At 40.2% G+C, this 22,985-nt stretch overlaps 1 protein-coding gene across 5 annotated transcripts; it reads left to right on the top strand.

Annotated features, from left to right (window-relative positions):
* The first annotated feature begins 1,839 nt into the window (after positions 1–1,839).
* On the top strand, positions 1,840–21,715 carry LOC125886850 (anoctamin-9). Of its 5 annotated transcripts, none has more exons than XM_049573192.1 (25): positions 1,840–1,871; positions 4,156–4,265; positions 4,373–4,505; positions 5,599–5,673; positions 5,789–5,911; positions 6,005–6,141; positions 6,899–6,948; positions 7,038–7,096; positions 7,915–7,994; positions 9,745–9,879; positions 9,955–10,048; positions 10,129–10,189; positions 11,735–11,817; positions 11,945–12,049; positions 12,256–12,420; positions 12,502–12,538; positions 15,941–16,052; positions 16,747–16,804; positions 16,900–16,997; positions 17,105–17,301; positions 17,395–17,547; positions 18,735–18,882; positions 18,967–19,089; positions 19,433–19,526; positions 19,764–20,881. In XM_049573192.1, exons 3-25 carry the CDS (start codon positions 4,485–4,487, stop codon positions 19,896–19,898), a joined length of 2,343 nt encoding a protein of 780 aa, XP_049429149.1. In that variant the 5' UTR covers positions 1,840–1,871; positions 4,156–4,265; positions 4,373–4,484; the 3' UTR covers positions 19,899–20,881. The 5 variants fall into 5 exon arrangements, with proteins under 5 accessions (XP_049429149.1, XP_049429150.1, XP_049429151.1 ...); XM_049573193.1 differs by having other exon boundaries at positions 1,846–1,871; positions 4,457–4,505; XM_049573194.1 differs by having other exon boundaries at positions 1,852–1,871; positions 4,159–4,265; positions 4,457–4,505.
* The last annotated feature ends 1,270 nt before the right edge of the window (positions 21,716–22,985 follow it).

Below are 22,985 nucleotides of genomic sequence, written 5' to 3'. Positions count from 1 at the left end.
TCACAGTGGTGGATAGGTTCTCCAAGATGGTGCATTTTCTTCCCTTGCCAAAATTACCCTCGGCCAAGGAAACGGCCGAGGTACTGTTGCATCATGTGTTTCGCCTTCATGGTTTTCCCAGGGATGTGGTGTCTGACCGGGGTCCACAATTCATAGCACAGTTCTGGCGGGCCTTCTGTGTTCTCATTGGAGCATCTGCCAGTCTCTCCTCTGGACATCATCCTCAGACTAATGGTCAGACGGAACGGCTGAACCAGGAATTAGAGACCAGTCTACGCTGCCTCACCTCTCAGAGTCCCAACACCTGGAGCAGGCAACTCACCTGGGTTGAGTATGCACATAACTCTCTGCCATGTTCCTCAACTGGTCTCTCACCTTTCCAATGTGTTTATGGTTATCAGCCTCCACTTTTCCCAGCTCTGGAGACAGAGGTTAGCGTGCCATCTGCGCTGGCCCTGGTCCGCCGCTGTCGCAACATGTGGGCCCAGGCCCGACGCACTCTGCTTCGCAACTCCAAGCACTACAAGAAGGCAGCAGATCAGCGCCGCACCCCTGCGCCTATCTACAGGACAGGTCAGAAGGTATGGCTGTCCACAAGACTTGCCCCTTCGGGTGGAATCCAGGAAGCTCACCCCCAGGTTCGTAGGCCCATTTCCTGTCTCGAAGGTTCTTAATCCTGTGGCAGTCAAACTTAAACTCCCCAGAACCATGAGAGTCCACCCTGTTAAGTTATTTTTGTTTCTCAAATTTATCTTTTATTTTGAAACTCACCTGTTGTCTCATTTCAGGTCCTTCACTTCCTGCCCTCGTGTTTTCCCACCTGTGTGATTACCTGCCCCGCCCCTAATGTGTTGCACCTGTGTCTCATTGTCTCCCCTCCCTGTAGCGTATTTAGTCTGTTTTCTCCCCTCTGTGCCAGTTCGTCTTGTTTTTGTGACAGCGTTCCAGCGTTTTTTTTCCTTGAGTCTTAAGTGTTTTTTGACCAATAGCTACTTTTTTTTTTTTTTTTTTTTGACCCTGCTTTTTGCCTGCCGTCTCTGTACCTTTGCCTCCGCTGTTTGACCTCCTGTGTACCGACTTTGGCAAGATTAAAGGACAAGTTTGTGTTTTCCACTGTGCACGAGTCTGCTTTTGAGTCCCTGCGTATGTCAGTCTTTACAGATTTTTAAAAATATATTTTAGAAATATGGGAAATACAGACAAGCTCAAACACAGCAAGACACCAATGTGAAACAGCCTAAATGTTTATATAAGTAAAAGTAGTAACACTAAAAAATACTGTAAATATTACGAAAGAGTATCCATCAAGAGAATCAGATTTATTTTAGGCTACCGTGCTGGATACTATTTGTGTTAAGCAGCATTTCAGTGTGGTGGTAAAGTGGAGTAGGCTAAAGTAGTTTTACATGCTGTTGGTCATTTACTCATTCACACTGAATCATTCTATACATTTAGTCATATATATTGTATTTCAAATAATACAGTAATAAAACAGCCTATATCAGAAAAGCATCTATCGCTCAAAAGAGGGAGTAAAAATTAAGTGCTATAGTGTATGAAATGGAAATTCTACGAAGGCTAAAATACTACCTTTGAAATTGTACCTAACTTTCCACCACTAAAAACTTACTTACACTGGGCAAATGTTGTGTATTTTTCACTGATTCATTTAAATGATTGTTTAAAAACTTCCTGTAAGTGTTAAAGCGTGGGCATGTTTTGTCTCCTAAATGACAGAAACTTGCAATTTGAAGTAAAAGTGCTGAAGCAGCAACTTGGAAAGCTGTAACATTGTGTAACCTCTATAAATAAGTCCGGTTTAGCCCACATTTGTTACATCGTCCACAGATCACCAAGGAACGTCTAATGAGGTGAGTTCATCTTGAACATGTATTAGCCTACTTGCATTAATTTAGCTTCTATTTGCAGCTAAACTGATGGTAACATGATGGCTATAAAGGAATTAAGTAACACTAAAGCTAAGATTTATGGTGAATTTAGGTTTTGGTTTGTTTTTGTGTTTTGTTTTGTTCTGCATTTTTGTGCTTTGATAACGGAGAGACATGAATGGGGGCAGAGAAGGAGAGACATTCAGCAAAGACTCGAAGCAGAGCCACTTCGGACTTGGCCTTCGGTGGGAACTTCACCCATTTTCAAAATTCATACATTTTATTCCTATGGTTTAGTACAGTCCAAAAATATTAGTTAAAATGAATAACTGTCGCCCATATCCAAAATCTAAAGTGCTAAAAGACAAATTTGTGATGTTTGAGGGGTAAAAAGTGTGTCGCCACTCAATAGGCAATGAATTGGGAAAGGTGTTCCAGATGACACTGAGAGCACCCAGGAAAATGTTCTGAGTATATGGGTACATTTTCTCTTTCAGAACTGAGATCACAATATCTACAATAAATAAAGCTCATTTGGGTATAAAAAAGAAACTTTCAATGGGTCCACAAAGTCAGTCTCCCATTCATTGTCAGTGGAGCAGTTCCAGATTCTATACATGATGACATTACAAGTTTAAGACCTATCGTTAAACTTCAAATATTAGCCTGGGCTATTATTTGCTTAAATCACTTAAATCAACAGGCCGATATTCGTGACAGGCGTCTATATAGTACAGGCCTTTAATTCCTTTCATACAAAACTGTTGCTCAGCAAATACCGGGAAATACAATTAAATTGTTTATTTAACTGTGATTATTACTTGTATAAAAATAGCGCTTCAGAGAAATATATCAATTATGAATCAGAGGGAGAGTGAATTACAACACACATGGATTTCGCACCCAGCATACTGATGCAACACCACTTTCTCCTGTTAAAACAGTAGGCTACTCACAACTTGGATTAAAAAAACCCCTTCTGATTCTTTTGATCTGAGGACCCTTACAGACAAAAGGAATATGAATAACTTACAGGATAATCGAGGAACGGACACATAATGTGAGGTAGCCAACAATCCAGTTTTATATATTTTTGTGGGACTTTGTGAAGGGTCAATTAAGACAGGCTTTTATTTGTCAGAATGTGTAGCTACAGCGAGTGTGAGATGGATCAGTGGTTTGGTGCAGCTTTTGTAGTGATGCAGGCAGTGCGCCAGACCGTCATGGCGAGCGAGCTGGAAGGCAAAGCTTTCGATTTACTCTTCCACTGACGTCCCAACCCTCACCCATGGTCATAAGCTCTGGGTAGTGACCAAAAGATACAGTGGCAGAAATGAGTTTCCTCCGTGGGGTGTCTGGGCTCAGCCTTAGAGATAGAATAAGAAGCTTGGATATGCGGAGGGAGCTCGGAGTAGAGCCGCTGCTCCTTCATGTCCAGAGGGGGCAACTGGGGTAGTTCGGGCATCTGATCAGGATGCCTCCTGGGCGTGTCCTGTTGGAGGTGATCCAGGCACGTCCCACTGGTAGGAGGCCCCGGGACTGGCCCAGAACACGCTGGAGGGATTACATATCACATCTGGCCTGGAAACCCTTGTGATCCTCCAGGAGGAGCTGGAAAGCGATGTGGGGGGGGGGTGACGTCTGGGGTGCTTTGCTTGGCCTGCTGCCCCCTAAGCAGATGAAAATGGATGGATGGGAAGGGACTAGGGGACTAGGTGTTTAATTGTGACCAGGCTTTTAATTGAAGTTTTAGGGGTACTTGCTGGTTTCTAGCTTTGAGAGAGAGAAGCTTATGTTCATAAATATTTATTTAGCTCTCCTTGGCCATGGAAATAACATATTGGAATGCTTCATTTAGGTGGTGTTCCCCTTTAATGCTATGCAACATAGTGACAATGAATTTATTTCAATTCTGTTTTCATGTTGGTTTGCTCAGTCACGACTTAATAGCCTGCTCTGCTGTGAATAGTAATGGACCTGCTCAGCCTCCATTATGGACCTCGAGATGCTTTCACGGTGTCATTTCATGACTCAAAGTGTCGAAGTGTTAATGTCTTTTTCTACAAATGTTACGGTCAGTGCTGCTGACTCGGGAGTGTGTAGGATGAGTCAATCACAGCTCGGGCATGAACAGAGGTCACTGCTGCCATCTAACGGCGGATCCTGTCATGTTGCATCAGTGAGGAGGAGGCAGACAGAAATATGCCATTCCAACGCACCTGACAAGCCATATCGACATTATCTCTGTTCTCTCTCACACACACAGCAGACCCTGTTTGTGTGTGTCTGTGTGTTTGTGGACCGCACCGTTCAGCTGACCAGGCTGAGAGAAAAAGGTGGAGGCGATAGAGATAAATGCTGTGACACCAGCAACAGGTAGAGTCGCTTTTACATTCCTCAGCTTGTAATACAATACGTTTGTTCCTGGAGGAAGTACAGAAGTTGCCTACTGCCTGCTCAACAGCACTCATGTCATTTTATAGTGGGGCATATCGGTGAGCTGACAGAGAGGCTCCGGGATCACTGAATGGTGACTGAAGCTTTTTATTTTTTTCATATCCGGGAAGCCGCATCTGCATTCAGCTCATACTCATCATGCCCGTCCACAGGAGGCAGGTAGGTGATCTTATTCACACATACAGAGATTACTTCGATGCAAATTGGAGCTGTCGTGAAGCCAGCTCTGTAAGCCTTTGTTGTGTTGATCATAGACAGGCCTGCTGTCTTTAATCCTGCACTTGTCAGACTAAACAGATGCAACACAAGCTCATCCCAGTGCAGGTTACACAAATCAACACCACATGTTTTAATCATATTTAGTATTAAATAGGATGTTTATGTGCTTCCTCTGCTATCACAGTGCTCTGATTGTATATTTAAGTATGCCACACCTTCCTTGTGTTGGCTTACATGTACAGTATCAGTGTTTAGACTGCCCTGTAAGTGAATAGCCTGGATCGGCATGAGGGTGAGAGTATGTCCACATGCCATGCTGTTCAGTCAGGTTAGACAAACCATCTGCTCTGACAGTGACTCAGGATCACCCCAGTGGCATTCACTGGCACACCCCCTACGTCACAGTTAAACAGGATTCTTTTGTAGTCTTCATCATGATGACCTTTCTGCAGATTTTCACAAGCTTGTAATCAAATACCAGGGGAAACCTAATTATATACTTAAATAGACTCATTATGTGCCACTCAGGCCTTTTAGATTATTTAAGGTGAGATACTATAGGTGAATAACATACTCTATTGTTGTAAAACTGGGCCCAGTGAGTAACCCCGAACTGAATCATTAATTGAATTGTTAAAATTGTGGTTACTGTAATTTTAAGCATTTTCTGGTACAAGAATTTCCTTCTGGATTAAATGAAGTTTATTGAATTGAATTGAACTGAATAGATGTTACCATGAAACTCCCCCAGGTGATTACATACATGGGGACAATTACTGTACCACCAGTTTTCCGAATTTTATGTTTAAACATGCAAAGGAGGCCAGTAATGACCTAATGATATACGCTCTTTTTGTGTACACTGCTAGAACAGAAACCGGAACTAAAATAAACACCTACAGGTGTATTTTTGAGTGCTCAGGTGTTTTCACCTGGGGTGTCTCGCTTTAAAACACTACAATTTATCCATAATGTGTAGAATGTAACATTTTTTAACTTCTCCTTTTAATATTTTTACTGTTCTGTCATGTAGCCCAGTATTGAATTGCTGGAACTAATGGGAGTGGTCAGAGAGAATGGCAATGATCAGACAGCACTCCCACCTGTGGTAAGACTTTAATGTGTCCACTCTAACCACACACCAGCTAGTCCTGGCTGCCTTAATTCACAGATCCCTATAATGTCTGAAAGTCTGACTTTGCCATATGATCTTTGCCACACAGCACACGCCTCTATCATATGACTACGTCCTGGTTGCCAAAACAATTGACAAACAGGACAGAGAGACGTTCAAGAAGCAAACTGAATACATTGAAGAACTGAAGAAAAAGAACTTGAAAGTTACCGTAAGTCTCTCAACACCGAATAAAAATGTGTCCTCACTGTTGGAAAGGTTGCAAGGTTCTTTCATTCATTTCATCTTTATTCACCCCTGTTAGAAAATTATAGATGACGATCTCATCTTCTATGGGATTCAAGCACCTAAAGAGATTTTTGAGAAGTACAGGTACCTGCTCAAAGTGTCTGATGCTTGTAACTGGAGCTCGGATCAGAACATTGTGCCTCTCAGCACCAGGTAAAACATGTTGCTGGTTTTGGCTGTTTTTAAAAGTATCTGTGACTGTTTATGTGCTCAACATGATCTTTAAACAGTTATTTTTCTAAATATGTGGTTTGGAGATTAGGCATGGGACGATTTCATGTGACGATTATCCTTGCCAAAATGATTGTGATTCATGATATCCTGATAATGATCAACATGTACTTACCACTCTTGAAATGCTACCAAAACATACTGGAATCACTTCACAGTTTGTTAAGAAACACATACCTTTATTGCATCACAGGTAGTATTACAAAATTTTTAATTTTGCTGCCCATCTTGGCTAGGACTCCCTCACAGACGAGATACTGTGACTCAGAGGGATAAAATAAAGAATAGATCTGAAAAATAGGACACACATTTTTATTGAACATCCTTTTAAGATCTTGTGCATTTTTTGAGGTTGGTCTGTGGGCAGCCTGTTTTTCTCTTTGGGGGCTGCTGGACACAATATTCATGATTACCCTGATAATGGAAATTCACCACGATCAGCTTATTGCAAGCATTATTTATTGTGATTCATGATAAAATCATGTATCGTCCCATTACTAATACAAATGATATTGTATTTTATGCGTTTGTATGAATGTGATATTTTAAAGCCCAACTCTTCTTCATCGTTACATAAAGCCAAAATCTCAAAGTCTCCGTGAAAATTTCTTGACTTAATGAACTTTTTATCATCTTGTTGCAAGTTCAGTTTTCTCACTGATACTTGTCCTTGTTTCAGGATAAGGATTGTCCACTTCATCTTGAATCACACCCCTATACGTTCAGGAGGTGAGACAGACTAACTGTATTTACAATCCTGATCCTCCTCTGGTAACCTCATATTTCATGTTATTCCTCTTGCCTGTTGTTCTTCGCAGAGGGTTTGCGGGATCTTATGAAGATGAAGGTTTTTGAGGCAAGGTTCTGCTTGCACGAGGTAAATATCCTAACATACCGTACGAGCCTTGTTGTTGTTGTGCAGCATCTCTGATTCATCACTGCTACAGGTTGCAATATTGTCACCGTGTCTGGTCTGATAATTGAATTATTATTTTGGACAGGAACTGCAGATCAAACAGATTGTATGAATAAAAAAATGAAAACAGTGGACTGAATTAGGGTGTGAATGATACAATTAAAGCCGTATCTTTTCACCGTGTGGATCCACACATAATCATACTAAAGATAGTGACACGATTATGTACTGACAAAGCTCTTTTCTTCACATGGCCACCGAAGTGTTTTCTTTTTCTTAAAGAGCATCTAAAATTATGACGTGAAACTTGGCAGTGGCATTCCAAAATAATGCATTGCTGCCAATAAAGTATTTGTTCACCGAGACTCCATGGGAGTCATATTAATGCAGTGAGTCATTCATTGCTGGGAGTATGTGGGCTCGTGTGCATGTGAACATACATTGACACTAACTGTGTGTGCGCATGTAAGCATGTACATGTGTGTCCTTGTGTTTACGTTACAGCGCTGTGGGAGGTGAGGACATTTCCTCCAGATTAAATGTCCATGAACTTTGAATGTAAATAAATGTCCAAAACTCATTCAAAATATAAAGCAGCATTAACTGTGGATGTTTTACAATTGTATAAATAAGCTAGTAAAATCTGATCATATTTTTAGATTGTGAGCTTCTGTTTTCAGTGTGACTGTATGTTGTGTTTATGCATGTGCACAAAGCTCCTGTTCATGTCGATTTCCTTTGATATTTCTTGTTTGTTTGTTTTGTGCTTCTGCTTTCAGAAAAAGAAACAGAGAGAGCTGAAGGAGAGCTGGGCACGATGGACAGCCTGTCTCCAAGGGCAACCCATTACTGCCGTCAGGTTTGGACTGCAACACAACAGCCTATTCATAATCCTGCCCTTTGTTTTTGTTTATTTGTTTGGTTTTTTCCTTCTTTTATCTGCGGTTATTGCAGCATTATTGTTTTCCATGTCAAGCATGTTATCACCCACACATGTTGCAGGCATTGTCTGGACCCACTGTTTAAAATCATGCACAGCACATAATGCAGGTGCAGATTAGAGCTGCAGTCTTTAGATCCACTTGAGTCCAAGCAGAAGAACACAATGCAAACATGTCTCCAGTTCTGCTTCATGTGAATATGTGGGCTGTGTGATTTCAATTTCAGCCTTTTATTATACCACCCACATTATCAGCAAACCATAGCGACAAGATACACTGTACATCATTATACTGCATTGGGCCAAAATCAGTCAAGTACTCGCAGTCCTTTTAAGTGTAATTATTTTAAATACCAAGAAGCAAAACCACTCCCGTATGAAAAATCTTTGAGAATTTATGTTGGAAGTTTTACATTTTATGAACCTTACAGTGTTTCTGTCATGTAATTAAAGTACATATTTTACAGATTTTATACACTGATAAATGTGTGCCTTAAACAGCATGACATTTATGTGAAATGTTGTATAAAATCTGTATGAAATTGGTTGCCAACGTCATTTTATTGTTATGTTTATAAATTGCAAAAGGCAAAAAAGGCACTGTTAGACGCAAGGGGTCATGTCGCCTCCCAGCATTGGGCACTTGATGGCTGCGCGACTAGGTGCGTGGGTTGTCTTAAAACCGGATCAGCACAGCAATTGTCTTTTATATCACGAAAACAGTTCACTGACATGTGTTTCTGAAAACACCTGAGGTGAGAAATAAGCCATACAGTTACTGAATCTGTCTTCATTTAAGATCAACAAGCGTCGTTTAAATTTGTTCAAGAGTTTCCAGAGGTGTGCAAGTTGCACCAGATTGCCTTGATTTGCATAAAGCGGACTGAGTTTTAACTTAATGCAGACAGGAGTGGACTACCTGTCTCTCGAAACACAGCACAGCACTACCAGATTGCACTGCACAGCTGCTTATATAGACAATGAACAGGAAGCATGGAAATGACAAATCTAGTGGACAAGTACCTTAAAGTGACAGTTATTACCTTTAATGAAACCAACCAGAGCTGAGGAGTCTCTAACGCAGCTGTCAGTCATGCCAATCCCTTCATGAACTGCAGTCAAACTACCAAACTAGGCAGTGCTGATCAAATATGAACATATTTTAGTGTACTCTTTAGCTGTAAAATCAGAAACTTGGTCCAGCTGGTGGGTGGTGTGTGGTACTCCTGTTTAAACTGTATCCAACATGGTGGCTGGGTCACAAACTCTCATTTTACAGCTAAACAGTCACTAAAATATGTTTCTGAAAACATCTGAGACAAGAAATAGGCCATGCAGTAACAGAATCTTGATTCATATTTGATCAGCGCTGTCTAGTTTGACAGTTTGACTGCAGTTCACGAGCTGTAATTGACATGATTGACAGCTGCGTTTGAGACTCCTCTGCTCTGACTGGGCGTTTTCGTCCATTAGAAGCACTACAAGACAAGAGAGTAGGCAGAGGTCTATGATTTATTCTACAGATTATCTGTCTCATTTGTGTGAATAGTGTCAGTTTCAGTAAATATGAAAAGAAAATGATAAAGGTTACAAACAGTAGCTTTAAATACTTATCCTTACCTTTTGAGTTTAGTCATTTTCTCCTTCTGTGTATGTGTTCTCATATCAGGAACTACTTTGGGGAGAAGGTGGCCTTGTACTACCTGTGGTTGGGCTGGTACACGTATCTCCTCATCCCGCCAGCTCTCATCGGGGTCATCGTCTTCCTCTATGGCCTTGCGTTCTTTAACAGCTCACCCCTCATGTAAGTTTCTCCACAACTCCACAGTATCGGCATTGTAACACTGTGATAAATAAAGAGCTTTTTATTGTGCCGTAGAAAGGAGGTTTGTGAGGCTGACACAGTCATGTGCCCCCTTTGTGACAAGAGATGCAAAGTGTGGCTTCTCTCCGACACCTGCACATACGCCAAGGTACCTCAGTGCATTTACAGTGGGCAGCTGAATGGTGTGCTTGTCTCTTTGCGCTCACTGTGGCTTTCGTCTGCCTACAGGTGAGCCAGCTGTTTGATAATAATGGCACAGTGCTCTTCGCAATGTTCATGGCAGTGTGGGGTGAGTTTTGTGTGTTTATATGACATAATTATTCTTGTGTTGATTGACATAATCATGTTTTTCTTTTAGTATTCAGATCCCTGTTTTAGATAGATTAGTGTGACTTATCACAATCATACTTCCTGCAGATGCAATTTTGTTTCATAGCCATTAAGACCCATGCAATAGGCACATTTAATACAAGCAATTGACAATCAGGCTGCAGATCTCCTCCCCAATGCTCTTGTTTATTTGTCTAAACAATTTTGGCTTCACAGGACGACTTATACAAACCAGTCTTTTATCTGCCTCACATTGATTTTATCCAACTGGATTTTTTATGATCACTGAGATATGCACTGCCAACGAGATGCCACATCACTGACAGAACCTACTCGTCCTGGCTTCTCACATCTTAATCAGCCCAGGCCATCTGGCCGTGGGGGTGGTCAAGCAGTCATCTATAAGAACATATAAATGCTCTTTTCTGCTTTTAGTTCCTCTGCTTTTTGTGAGTTTTTAATGTCTTTAAAGTCTGTTGTCACTCAGACTGTCACTCACATCAAATTCATACCTGCTGTAGAGAATACGGATTCAGGCACAGTGATGGTTAGATTATTTGTTTGAGTGAAGTCTGTTAGCAACTGTGAGAAGAGTACAGTTAACTGGAACAGCCACTGCAGTCTTCTGAAAATGAATGTATAAGAGGAAGTGTGTCAGGGAGGGGTGATATACAGAGAGAGAAATGCATCAAGGACAGCATAATGCTGATGTTGCAGGACAAATTGTGCCCAGCTGAATGGAAGTCCCCTCATAATACCAGTGTAAAAGGTTGTTTTTAAAAAACTATTTAGAATTTTGCAATTTATGTCAAAGTTAGTTTACTGTAAGACCGCAGAAGTAGGGATCGTTTCCTGAATTTTCTTCTGCTTTCTAGTTTTTGTGACAACGTCTTGTGCTAGTATGCTACAACCAAAAACCAAAGTGTGTACGTGACAAAATGAGAACATTTTTCATCAGATGTTAAACCCTGAAAACATGTCAGTATTTTTCATACATTTAGATTGATTTTTAGATTTAGAACGATTGATCTATATTGGCAAGAATCTGGTGATACGATAAATATCACGATACAGGGGTTACGATTTGATATATTGCAGTATATTACGATACTTGAAACAAGGTGATATATTGCAGCTTTTTATAACCCTGCCTGTTTGATAGGCCTGTGTTCTTTGGGTTTATGCGCGTTATATGTTACTACGTCCGAGTGGAAGAGTCAAACGACCAAGGATAGATTGCAACACTGGTATCTAGCGGTCCATGAACCATTGCCACAAACTTTGCATGTAAATTATTGATTAAAAATCAATAGTGTTTTTGAGAATCAATACAATATCACAGAACATAATATCACAATACTGAAATGTATTTATATTTTTGTACACCCTTATACCAAATATCCCAAAACTGGCAAAATGCCTTACCACCACAGTGAATCTGATTTTAAAAACTGTCACTGTTCAGTTGGCTTTATGAACTTTATGAAATCCTTCATCTTCACAGCAACACTGTTTTTGGAGTTTTGGAAGAGACATCGAGCATCCTATGTGTGTGAATGGAAAGTGTCCGATTGGTGTGAGGAGGAGGTATGATCACTTTTATATGTTAAATCTCGTTTCAGTAATACTCGTTAATGAGTGATCATTGGAAGTCATTACTGTGTGTTTTTTTCTTTCCTTTTTTCCTGTTTTTTTAAATCATATTTAACTGTAGGAGGAACTGATCCTGGAAATTGTGAACGACGTCAACTGTGCACCAAAAGAATATAAACACTCATATCTGCGCAGCACTCTGGTTTTAATCTGTGTCACCGTTATGGTGGGTGACCGTCATTTTACGCTCTTCACGTGTGTTATTTATTAAACAGCTTTCACATCTTTACAGTTCAGGTTAAGATAAGAATCATGTTGAGGTTGGGTGAGATTCAGGTTTCGGCATGAACAGCAGTGGAGGGTATTTGTGTTCATCATGGAGGCCCTCACCACCATAGTGACACAAATAAGTGTTTTGTGTCTTTTCCGCAGATACTGGTGATCATCGGTCTGACACATGCCTTGGTGGTGTTCAGGGTGATCGCAGCAGTGCTCTTGGCTGAGGGATCATGGGAGTTTCTGAGCAACCACTCCAACAGCGGGGCAATGATGCTGGGGGCCGTCCTCCATTACGTCATCATCACCGTCATGACACGGGTATGCGGGTCTCTAAATGTGCATCTCTGTTAACTTTTAGAGATATTTTCTGTGACTCTGATGATGTCTTTGTCTTTGCAGGTCAACAGGATTGTGGCCATGAAGCTCTGTGAAATAGGTACGTTTACTATTCTAATGATCACATTTTAAAAAGAGATACTGGGAGATTTAAACGTTAGCTTGAAGAGCCAGTGTGTGGGATTTAGGGGGATCAGTTGGCAGAAATGGCATATGATATTTATAATTATGTTTTCATGAGTGTATCATCACCTGAAACTAAGAATCTTTATATTACCTTAGAATAAGCTGTTTATATCTAATAGGGAGCATAGGGGTATAAAGAGACCTGGATATAGTGTTGGAGACAAGGGCCTGTTTATTCCTTTGATAGTTGCTCAGTGGCGCATGAAGCCAAAAAAGTTTGTCTTCCTTGGGTTTAAAAGTACCAGATCTTCTGCATCATTTTGCCCATAGAGCAAGCACACTAGAGACTTCCATGCCAGTTTGGCCATCTGCTAACTTGAATAAGGTTAAAATAATTTAATTGTGCAACTTATCAAGACTTTAGAAATGTTATCTGACTAATGGATGACCTTCTGATAGTGAGAAGAGTCATTTCATGAGGGATTGTGACCAGGCCCCAGGAAAGCATTTCAGCCTTGCTTCAATATCTCCCAGTGGCCGCTCACAGTATCACAGTGCTCCGATTATGACTCTTTTTATTATGAATTTTTGATCCATGGAGATTTTATATTTATAAAACTTTCCTGGAGCCAAGAAAAGTGTGTTAAAAATCACAGTGTTAGTCTACTAGAAAAAGTCTTTTGGGGCCCAATAGCATCACATGATGAACACGTCATTGTAAGTCCCCTGTTGGACCACTATGTCAACTTGCCCTCAAAGCCTGGCACTGTTCCTGGGGGCTTGAGTCCTAACCTTTCCTTTACTGCCATGTTTCTACACTAGTCCAGAATGGTTAAACCAAAACTGGCTCCAGAGAGGGCCTGTTTTTACTATAAATTTAGGGATACTGTAGGTTATACTACACGCCTGGAAAGGGAGGGGTATTCATTTGCTTGCAACCTGCAACCTCACCCCTAGATGCCTCTAAAACTGACACACTGGTCCTCTCACAGGTTTACAGTTGGTTTACAGCAGAGAGAACAGGCAAACAAATGCAGGGGGGACGAAGCAGGGAGGTGAGTAATCAGACGGGAAGAAGGTCAAGACAGAGATAACAGACAGATAACAAGTAGTGTCTGGAACACTAGATGATGTGGTAGAGAGAGACAGAGAGCCGTCCTGTATACGGTGGCCCAAATCCGAAGCCCACTCTTACAGACTCATAGACTTACCTGCATGTTTTTTAAAGGATGTGAGGGGCTTAAGGCTGTCTCACTGAGAAACTGTGTTTAAGGGCTCTCATGGACTTTCTGCAAACCTTTCCCCAATTTCTCTTGTGAAATTTAGCCACAAATTAGCATCCCTGTGATAAAAACTATGCAACCAACCAAAAACCATTTCAAAAGTTCTGCCGACATCATGTTCACACATACACACTGTAGCAGCAAGTACAGTATCTTTATTATATATGAAGTACATGAGCAAACATCACCTCACAGGGTGGACATTGGAACTGGGCCAACATGTACACTGATTGGGAAAATGCTGTAAAGATGTATGACGGTGATAATCAGAGGAAGGATACTTACAGAGGCAATAAGAGGGAAGGTGAGTTATGCAGGAAGTAAACTGCCTGAGAACATACAGTACACAAGGAACAGAAAGAGAGAGTCTAAAGAAGAAGGAGATTATCATGAAGTGGTACACTGTATGAGGGTCTTTGCAATCCGATCTAGTCTGCTGGCCCTGTCATGTAGAGCAAAGCCAAAACCCCCGTCAGTGGTCATAAAACAAATCTGAAGTTTCACAAGATGAATAATAAGGAAAATCTTCAAATTTATACTGGAGAGTATTTTCTCCACACGCCTCTAAGAATTACCCAAATGAAACCATCTGAGAAGGGAACATCACACTTTGCAACACAGTAGCATGTGACAAAAGGTCATGAGTAGATGTCCTTTGATTTATGGATCACAAGCCAGACAACGGCATGACCCAGTGGTGTGGTCTACATCTGAGCCCTGCTACATATCATTTGTTTACTATATACCACATATTTTTTTCTTTGGACACTTATATGACACAGAAGTCCTTCTTCACAACAGATTTTTTTTGACTCGTCATGGCAGGAGAAACACTGGTGTAATGTAACATTAATTTACAGGGTGTGTGCGGGTCCTTGAAAAGTCTTTAATGTCTTAAATTCGATTTCATAAATATTAGGCATTAAAAGTAATTAAATAATCTTAAATTTAAATTTGTGAGGTCTGAAGTGCCACAAACATTTTATCTAATTTATCCATCATTTAATTTGTCAAAATCTGTGTGAAAATCCACATTTGTGATACCGCTGAACCAAAAACTGTCTTATTACTTTGTACTTAAAATTAACCTAACTCACTTTAATAACCATATTCCTACATAAAACCTGCCTCTGCATGGGAGCATATACTTAACTTTATACTTATCTGCAATACTTGAATGAGAAGAAGAATATTTGTCCAAAAATCAGCCTTAAATTTGATGGAAAATTATACCTCCCACAATACAGGAATGGATAGATATAGTAAATGACATTTATGTTATTGAAAAAATGACTTTATCTCTTCATGCTCAGAAAAATTTATTCATTAAATTCTGGACCATGTGGGTGAAATTCGTTAGAAAGACCCTTACGGCCAGATTTTGTGGAGGTGTTGGATAGATGACCCCATTATGTTGTTTTATTCTAGCTGTTTTATTCAAGTCTCCCCCTGACTTATTTTTATAGCTCTTATGTGAACATTTTATCACTTTTAAAATTTTGAAAAAATCTGAACAACAGCGCAAAATATACTGCATCTGCTCCAGTGTATGTTTTGTAATATAAACTGCTGTCTTAAAGACATTACTGTACATTAAAGTCTGATATCTGTAGACACCCTGGTTTATGATTGCTCTGTCGTTTTGCTGAGTCCCATGCCAGTGAGGCAGCATGTCTGATGTCAGGATCCTTGAACTGGCACACCTGATAAGAGCACAGCCATCATGATGTTATTAATTACACCTGTGCTTTACTTGTTATGACATGTACACCAGATTGTCCTTGTAAAAACGGTCTTTTTGGCCATTGTGTAGCACAGGCAGCCTGTCAGGTTCAGCTGTGGTGTGTTGAATACAGCATCTTTAAGCTGCCTGTAGAAATGGAAGACTCAAAAGGACAATAACTTTATGTTTAAACACATGACATTATATCTCAGTTTTATGTGCACCAGAATACAACTATTTAGATAAATGAAATGTAAATAGAGGTAATAATATAATAGATGTAAGGTTGAAATGCTATGTGTGAGATTGTGCCATCCATTGACCAAACAGTGAACTGCATAAACACTGACATGAAGTCTGTCTGCACCAGAGAAAACAAGATCATTTGCTGCCACAGAGAAGAGTTTCACCGTCAAGATGTTCACCTTCCAGTTCTTCACCTACTTCTCCTCCCTCTTCTACGTGGCCTTTTTTCTTGGCAGGTAAGAACTGGTGGACTCTGTTGATTCAGTGCTCACATTAGGGTTGGGCAGTATGATGGTATATATCAAGCAACAGTGGAAACGTATCCACTGGTAGAATAGAGATCTGTTTGAGCAAATAATGGCTGGATTCTCTTGTGATCTTGGGAATCAGCTGCCTCGCAAGGTAACTGATGATGGTGATTTGAGCAGACATGTAAGAAGTGAGTGAGGTTTGAATACGGAAAACTGTAACACTTGAAATTATTGTTCTTGGGAACCTTTAAGCTTCCACTCGGAAAGAATTTTAGTCTTACTGTTCTGAGTCTGCGGCAAGATGCTGCAGTGGTTAGCATTGTCGCCTCACAGCAAGAGGGTTCCTGGTTTGAACGCAGGGTGTGGGAGCCCTTCTGTGCAGAGTTTGCATGTTCTCCCCGTGTCAGTTTGGGTTTTCTCCGGGTACTCCAGCTTCCTCCCACAGTCCAAAGACACGCAGGTTAATTGATGACGCTAAATTGGCCGTAGGTGTGAATGTGAGTGTGAATGGTTGTCTGTCTCTATGTGTCAGCCCTGTGCGACCTATCCAGGGTGTACACCGCCTCTCGCCCAATGTCAGCTGGGATAGGCTCCAGCAACCAGGAACTCATTGTCCTCACCCGACACCCCTCTGACATGACCAATGATAATGTGTCTTTTTTTCTAACACACCCGGCAGGATAAACGGCCATCCTGGTGGTTATGTCCGAATTTCAGGGAAATGGCGGTTGGAGGAGGTGGGTAACATGAATATCTAATTTAGAAGGATTAAATGTCCATTTTTAAGTAAAAACTGCTGCTTTATATTTGAATATTGTATCTCCCTGTGCAGTGTCATCCCAGTGGATGTCTCACAGACCTGTTCATCCAAATGGCAATTATCATGGTACTCAAGCAAACCATCAGCAATGTCTTTGAGTTCACTGGCCCGTAAGTAGAAATCAGATTTGTGTTTGGATACTGCACATGTGCACTGTATCATCCACTTAACTCACGTCAGGTCTGGGATTTTGAAAGCTGTGTCCTGTTTGCATCAGCTGGTTCTGCAGGTGGTTGAAGAGAAGAAGAACCCACAAGCTACAGAGGAAATGCGCCCACTGCTACCTGAAAGACGAATCAGAGGCCAGACACGGAGCTGAACTGTGTGATAACTGCAAGCTCCGAGACTGGCTCAGCAACTACCGTCTCAACGATGTCGACTCCTTCAGCCTGTTCCATGAGTTCCTGGAGATGGGTACGTACCCCGCTGAATACTTTAACAACAAAAACAGTAGACAGTTACTGGTCTGGTTTTGGTGAATAATATTCTTCTTTGCTCTCTGTTCAGTGATCCAGTTCAGCTTTACAACCATATTTGTGGCAGCGTTTCCTCTAGCTCCTCTGCTGGCCCTCATTAATAATGTCATTGAGATCCGTCTGGATGCCATTAAAATGGTCACTTTGGAGCGCAGATTGGTTCCCAAGAAAACCAACGATATTGGTGAGCATTACTTTTAATGGAGTACTTCACCCCCCGAATTAGCATTTGTATATGAATTACTCACCTCATGTTACTTTGAATTCCTTGCCCCCTCTGTGACCGAAGAATCCAAAAAAATGAGAAAATTCTTGAAGTCATAGGGGGACAATTCAGCAACACACAATAACACGAACAAACTACAGATCAAGGCAGCGGATAAACTAAAAATGAGACCTGGGCCATGTTCACAAACATTCAGAGAGCTCCTAACTTAGCCTTAGAAATTCTAGCAAGGAGTCCTCGCTTAGGAGTGATTTAGGAAATATCTCAGAGCAACTCCAAGAACAGGACAGAAACTTTTAACTTACTGAGGAGGTGTGGTTGACCCTGTTGCTAGGTATGATGCATTCTTTTAAAAGGTGTGATTGGTTGTCCTTTAGTGAGCATGACAGGAGTGGACACCCAGTTGACGTTTAATGAACTGCATCACAATATGAGACTGAAAGAGCTGTTATTGATACAGTGATCACTCTGCTGATGGAAGGTCGAGACAGTTGCCAAATATCTTAGTGTTGTGATCACTTTATTTCTGGCTTTATTGTGATTGGTGGGAGATGTACGTGCATCTCTAACGAGATCAACCACAAACATTTTCCTTGGATGATTGAAGCTGTAGTATTTTAACCCGCTGTTATTTTCATTTTCACTTCTGCTTCAGAAACTCTTAAAAGTCCTCCTCCCTACTTCTAACAGTTCTTAACTGAGGAGCTCCTTTGAGGGCTAAGGATCTTGTTTTAACTTTAAGGGAAAAATTCTTAAAAAATGTCAAATTTTCGTAACATTTCATCACTAGTCACTAGGTAGCGCTTCGTACTAGAGAGCTTTGTGAATACAGCCCCCCAAATTATACTGCATAAATTGTGTGAACATTTGTCAGCAGATGGTCTGATATAGTTTTGGTGCTGTTAAACATGGAGCCCTCAATATCTCAAGAATTTTCTCAATTTTTGGATTCTTCGTTCATCATGGAGGTATGCGAGAAAAACATTTTCTTCATGAATTCAACAAAACACAAGCTGAGCAGCTGACATACAGATAACCATTTGTAAGGGGAGGTATTTCTTATTAAGGAGGTATTAAGGATTAAAATGCTGTTTTCTTGTTTATGCTGTAGATTAAGTTCTCCTCATATCATTGTTTCTCCTAAGGTGTGTGGATAGACGTGTTGGAGGCTATTGGTGTCTTAGCTGTCATTGCAAATGGGCTGGTCATCGGTGTGTCTTCAGACTTCATCCCTCGATTGGTGTACCGTTACCGCTACGGCCCATGTGCCAATGGCACGGTGACAGATACTGAGTGAGGACTCATCTTGAAAATGTTTACGTTCTGTCAGGTTGTGTGCAACACTCATTTTAATTGGAAATTCTTCTGTTTTACAAGCTGCATGGTCGGATACATCAGCAACACTCTCTCCATTGCACACATAGACGACCAGAACATAAACAACGAGTTTTTAGAGGGTCAGATGATCACTCCTAATGGCATCAATGTCACTTCATGCAGGTTTGTCCTCTTTTTATCTTGTCTTCTACAACTGAGGAGTAATTCTGATGTTTAGGTCAAGAGAAATCAAAGTCAAAACATTTGAGTAACAACAGAGTCGAAAGCACTGATCCTGCTCATCAGTGTTAATAACAGCTCAGTGTTCGCAGTGCACTCAGATGTCCTGGTAGTACTGCACTGTGATTGTTACTGTAAGGACTGTGTTACCTCAGGTGATAGAAGTGCTATGTAAAATATGGGGCCATCAGTGCAGATGGTACCCATAATAATCCACCGTGTGATTGATTTATAAAAAACTGATCAGGGAGATAATGTCTGCTTTCTGGTCTGCTGTCCTTCACAGTTATAAAGACTACAGGAGCAATGAGGACTACAGTTTAACCCCACAGTTCTGGCTAATTTTAGCTGTCCGCTTTGCTTTTGTCATCCTGTTTGAGGTAAGCCTCACCCATGACCAAACAAAACCACCAACCACTTCTTCTCTGATTTCTTTCAGCAGTTTCTTGTACTATATCACCCACCGGAACGTGCACATTGTCCTCCCAGCTCACTGTTTGTTTATTTTAATCTTTCACCACACTGATCTACACTATGACAAAATCCGAGAGTGTAATCTTTAATGAAACCACATTTTCACAGGTAACATTCCTAACATTTTCTTTCTTTGTTTGCAGCATGTTGTCGTCATATTCAAGTTCATTGCAGCCTGGTTTGTGCCGAGCGCTCCGATGCAGGTCAAGAATGATCGACTCTTCGATAAACTCAACAGACTAAAAGAGGAACTCAGGTGTGTCTCAAGTAATGTGTGATGACACTGATGTGGCAGCTGGATGCCAAAGTACAATTGTGCTCATTCATTTTCAATCATTAAGATAGACAGACAGACAGACAGACAGACAGATAGATAGATAGATAGATAGATAGATAGATAGATAGATAGATAGTGTGTGAATGGGGTGAATGTTGCCTGTAATGTAAAGCATCAAGACTAGAGAAGTGCTATAAATTCAATCCCGCTGTATAGCTTTTGGAGGTGGAAATACAGTAATGTTTTGCGCTGAGGGCTCTGCTCTTGAGGTGCTCCATGGATTAGACAAGCAGCATGCTATGCTATGACAAAACAGGGACCGCAATGCAGAAAACCCCCCTGGTGTACAGGTGCTTGTGAGCCCAAGCAAGACATTGATCACCATTTAATCTTAGAATCACATTAGGACACTGAATTAGAAAGGTGAAGGCTGGGGTGGTAGAGGTGAGGTTTTGTTATCTGATTGTGTAATCCTGATCACACATTACCTGTTACTACCCAACTGGGTGTCGGCCATGACTTGTGATCTCAGGAACAAGATGGACTTGAATTGAATTGATGAATTTGACTGATGTGATTGGTTGATTTGCATCACGATTGTGCTTATCTCCCTGTTAAAAGTCTGTCTGTCTGTCATGTGCTGTACATGTCGTTTTACTGTCTGAATAAATCTAGCTATGCTGATGCAGATCACATTAATCAGATATACAGAGGTTTTCTGGGAAGCACTAAATTAAAAATGTGGAGGAACTCCTCTCTGACCTTGAAACTGTAATCCCAGTGTACTGGCACTTGTTAATGGTACTTTAGTTTTAATTTTTAACTGAATCCTAATCGCCTACATGATGCCACATAAATACAAATGTGACATTTGTTGTCTGTAGCTCACATTATATTAATTATATATTACATATTTTTAAGATGTGTTTTGCAGTGCTCTCAGATTCCTTGAAATAGATGCTGCAACTAACCAACCCTTTCTTTTCTTTCTTACAGTTCATTTGAAGCATGAGCAGATTCAGACACTTGAAGTTTACACATTTAGAGGACATGAGCTCAGTGTTGCCTTGTGCATTAAAGTGTCCAGACTATCACAGTGTTGAGTCACCTTCAAAGTCATCAATTGTCTCTCTGAAGAGTTCAGACCGAGGACTCTCACTCTCTTTCATTGTTTGCAGTCAAATGTTAAGTGCTGGCTATCTGGATACTCATGTATGAAACAGACTTTGAAGGCAGACTAATTTTTTCTTGGACGAAACACGTGTACAGCAACTGATTTTACTGACCATGAGATTGTTCTTATTCTATTGTCAGAATGCACTGATCGCTTACTGTTGGATCTCTATATTTGTGAGACGTATGTGAGTGTTTATATTGAAAGCCTACAGATAATTTATACTGCTGCTGCACATACAGTACTGATTGTGTGTTACGATGTTGCCTTATATTGTTAAAAAGCGCTGTGATGATTGTCATTACTGCAGACCGAATCTGATGGTGTCTTTTGTAAACATGACACAGGAATGTTTTGCATTATAATATTTTATATTATTGAATAAAAGAGGAAAACTTTCGCCTCATGTAATGTCTTTTGAATTTAAGCTTGACATGTAAAAGGTATGTCATACGTGACATTTTAAGGTGAGAAAACCCCACATGAAAACATTTTTCACCTACAGTTTTTTTTTTACATCATGTACTGGTCAAGTTTGAGATTTTGGGCTGTTTTGTCTCCATAACATGTCTTCTTTCAGACCAGTGGAAAGAAAACATCCAAAATACACATTTAGGTTATATTATATATATATATATATATATATATATATATATTATGTTTATTTTATCGTCTTAATGTTAGTAATCAGCTAGGGCAGTTTCATATGTGTTAGTTCAAATTTTTTACCCTATTCATGAAACATGTAGCCATGTCTAAGAATTGATGAAATTTTACAAAAAAACTCCACTGCAGCAGCAGTAAAATACACCAGACTAACCAGTTTGATTCTTATCTATATTCTGAAGGGTTTGGCAGAGAGTTATTTTTCCATATCTCATTTATAGCCCAATTTATAGCACATTTGATCACTAAAAACATGACTTTTTTTTTTTTTTTTTTTTTTTTTTTTATACAGCTGTTGACAGTATTCTCTGATTTATGGAGAGATAAAAAGAGAAAAGAAAATTTGACTTTCTTGTGTCAACAAAATAAAACAAGAATGCTGGACTTGGCTTTACTCAATGCTTTACTTTCTGCTCTGGAAATGTCTGCCAATTAGCACATATTCAATAAGATAAAGCATCATGTTATAACAAAAAATAATTGTCTTAAGTAAGTAATCACCTGAGGAGGTTTCATGGTAATATCGGTTAGTTAGAGATTTTATTCACCTGTAGTACCTCCCCTTACATACACACGTTATTTCAGTAATAGTGACATTTATGTCAGTGTTGCTTTCATACCCTCTCTCTAATATTGTTTGATTATGTTTATGATTTAGAATTTGGGGGATTTCATGGCCTGAGGAGGAGTTTACATTCTGTAATCACACATAGTGTCTGCTAAGGGTTAATCTAGTAGTTCTTAATCTTGATATCTTAATTGCCCAAGGATCGATTTATGCAGATAAATCACTTTTTTGAGAGTCTTAATGTTAATTTGCTGCAACTGGCCACCTCACATTGCTTTCTTAAATAATTGTTAGCACATCTACGTTAATTGTAATCATATAAATACATTTAACAAATGGTGTAGTGCAGTTCTGGCATTGCTGTAAACCAGCAGAAGCTGTTGCTCGACTGCTTTGAGTAGAAAAGTAATGCACTCAAATTCATTAGGTAATATGGTGAAAGATGCCCCCTTAAGAACCAAGTCAGTTTACTGTAAAATTACAAAATATTTTGATATGAGTTTAGCATGTACAGGATGATGGTGCAAACCAACACACTGTTGGAGGAAATAAATTAGTACAGTAACCACTTTTGTTGTTTAAGCACAAAAATGAAAATCTTGTAAAGGGCCCTGCCCCGGGCAAGATGCCCCCAAGCTACAAAACAAGCTATCTGACTAAACTAAAATCCCAACCCTGAT

The sequence above is a fragment of the Epinephelus fuscoguttatus genome, linkage group LG4 (assembly GCF_011397635.1).
Source record: "Epinephelus fuscoguttatus linkage group LG4, E.fuscoguttatus.final_Chr_v1".
Classification (NCBI taxonomy): domain Eukaryota; kingdom Metazoa; phylum Chordata; class Actinopteri; order Perciformes; family Serranidae; genus Epinephelus; species Epinephelus fuscoguttatus.
The sequence above is the reverse complement of the archived record's forward strand: the minus strand, read 5'-3'. Positions and strand labels throughout refer to the sequence as shown.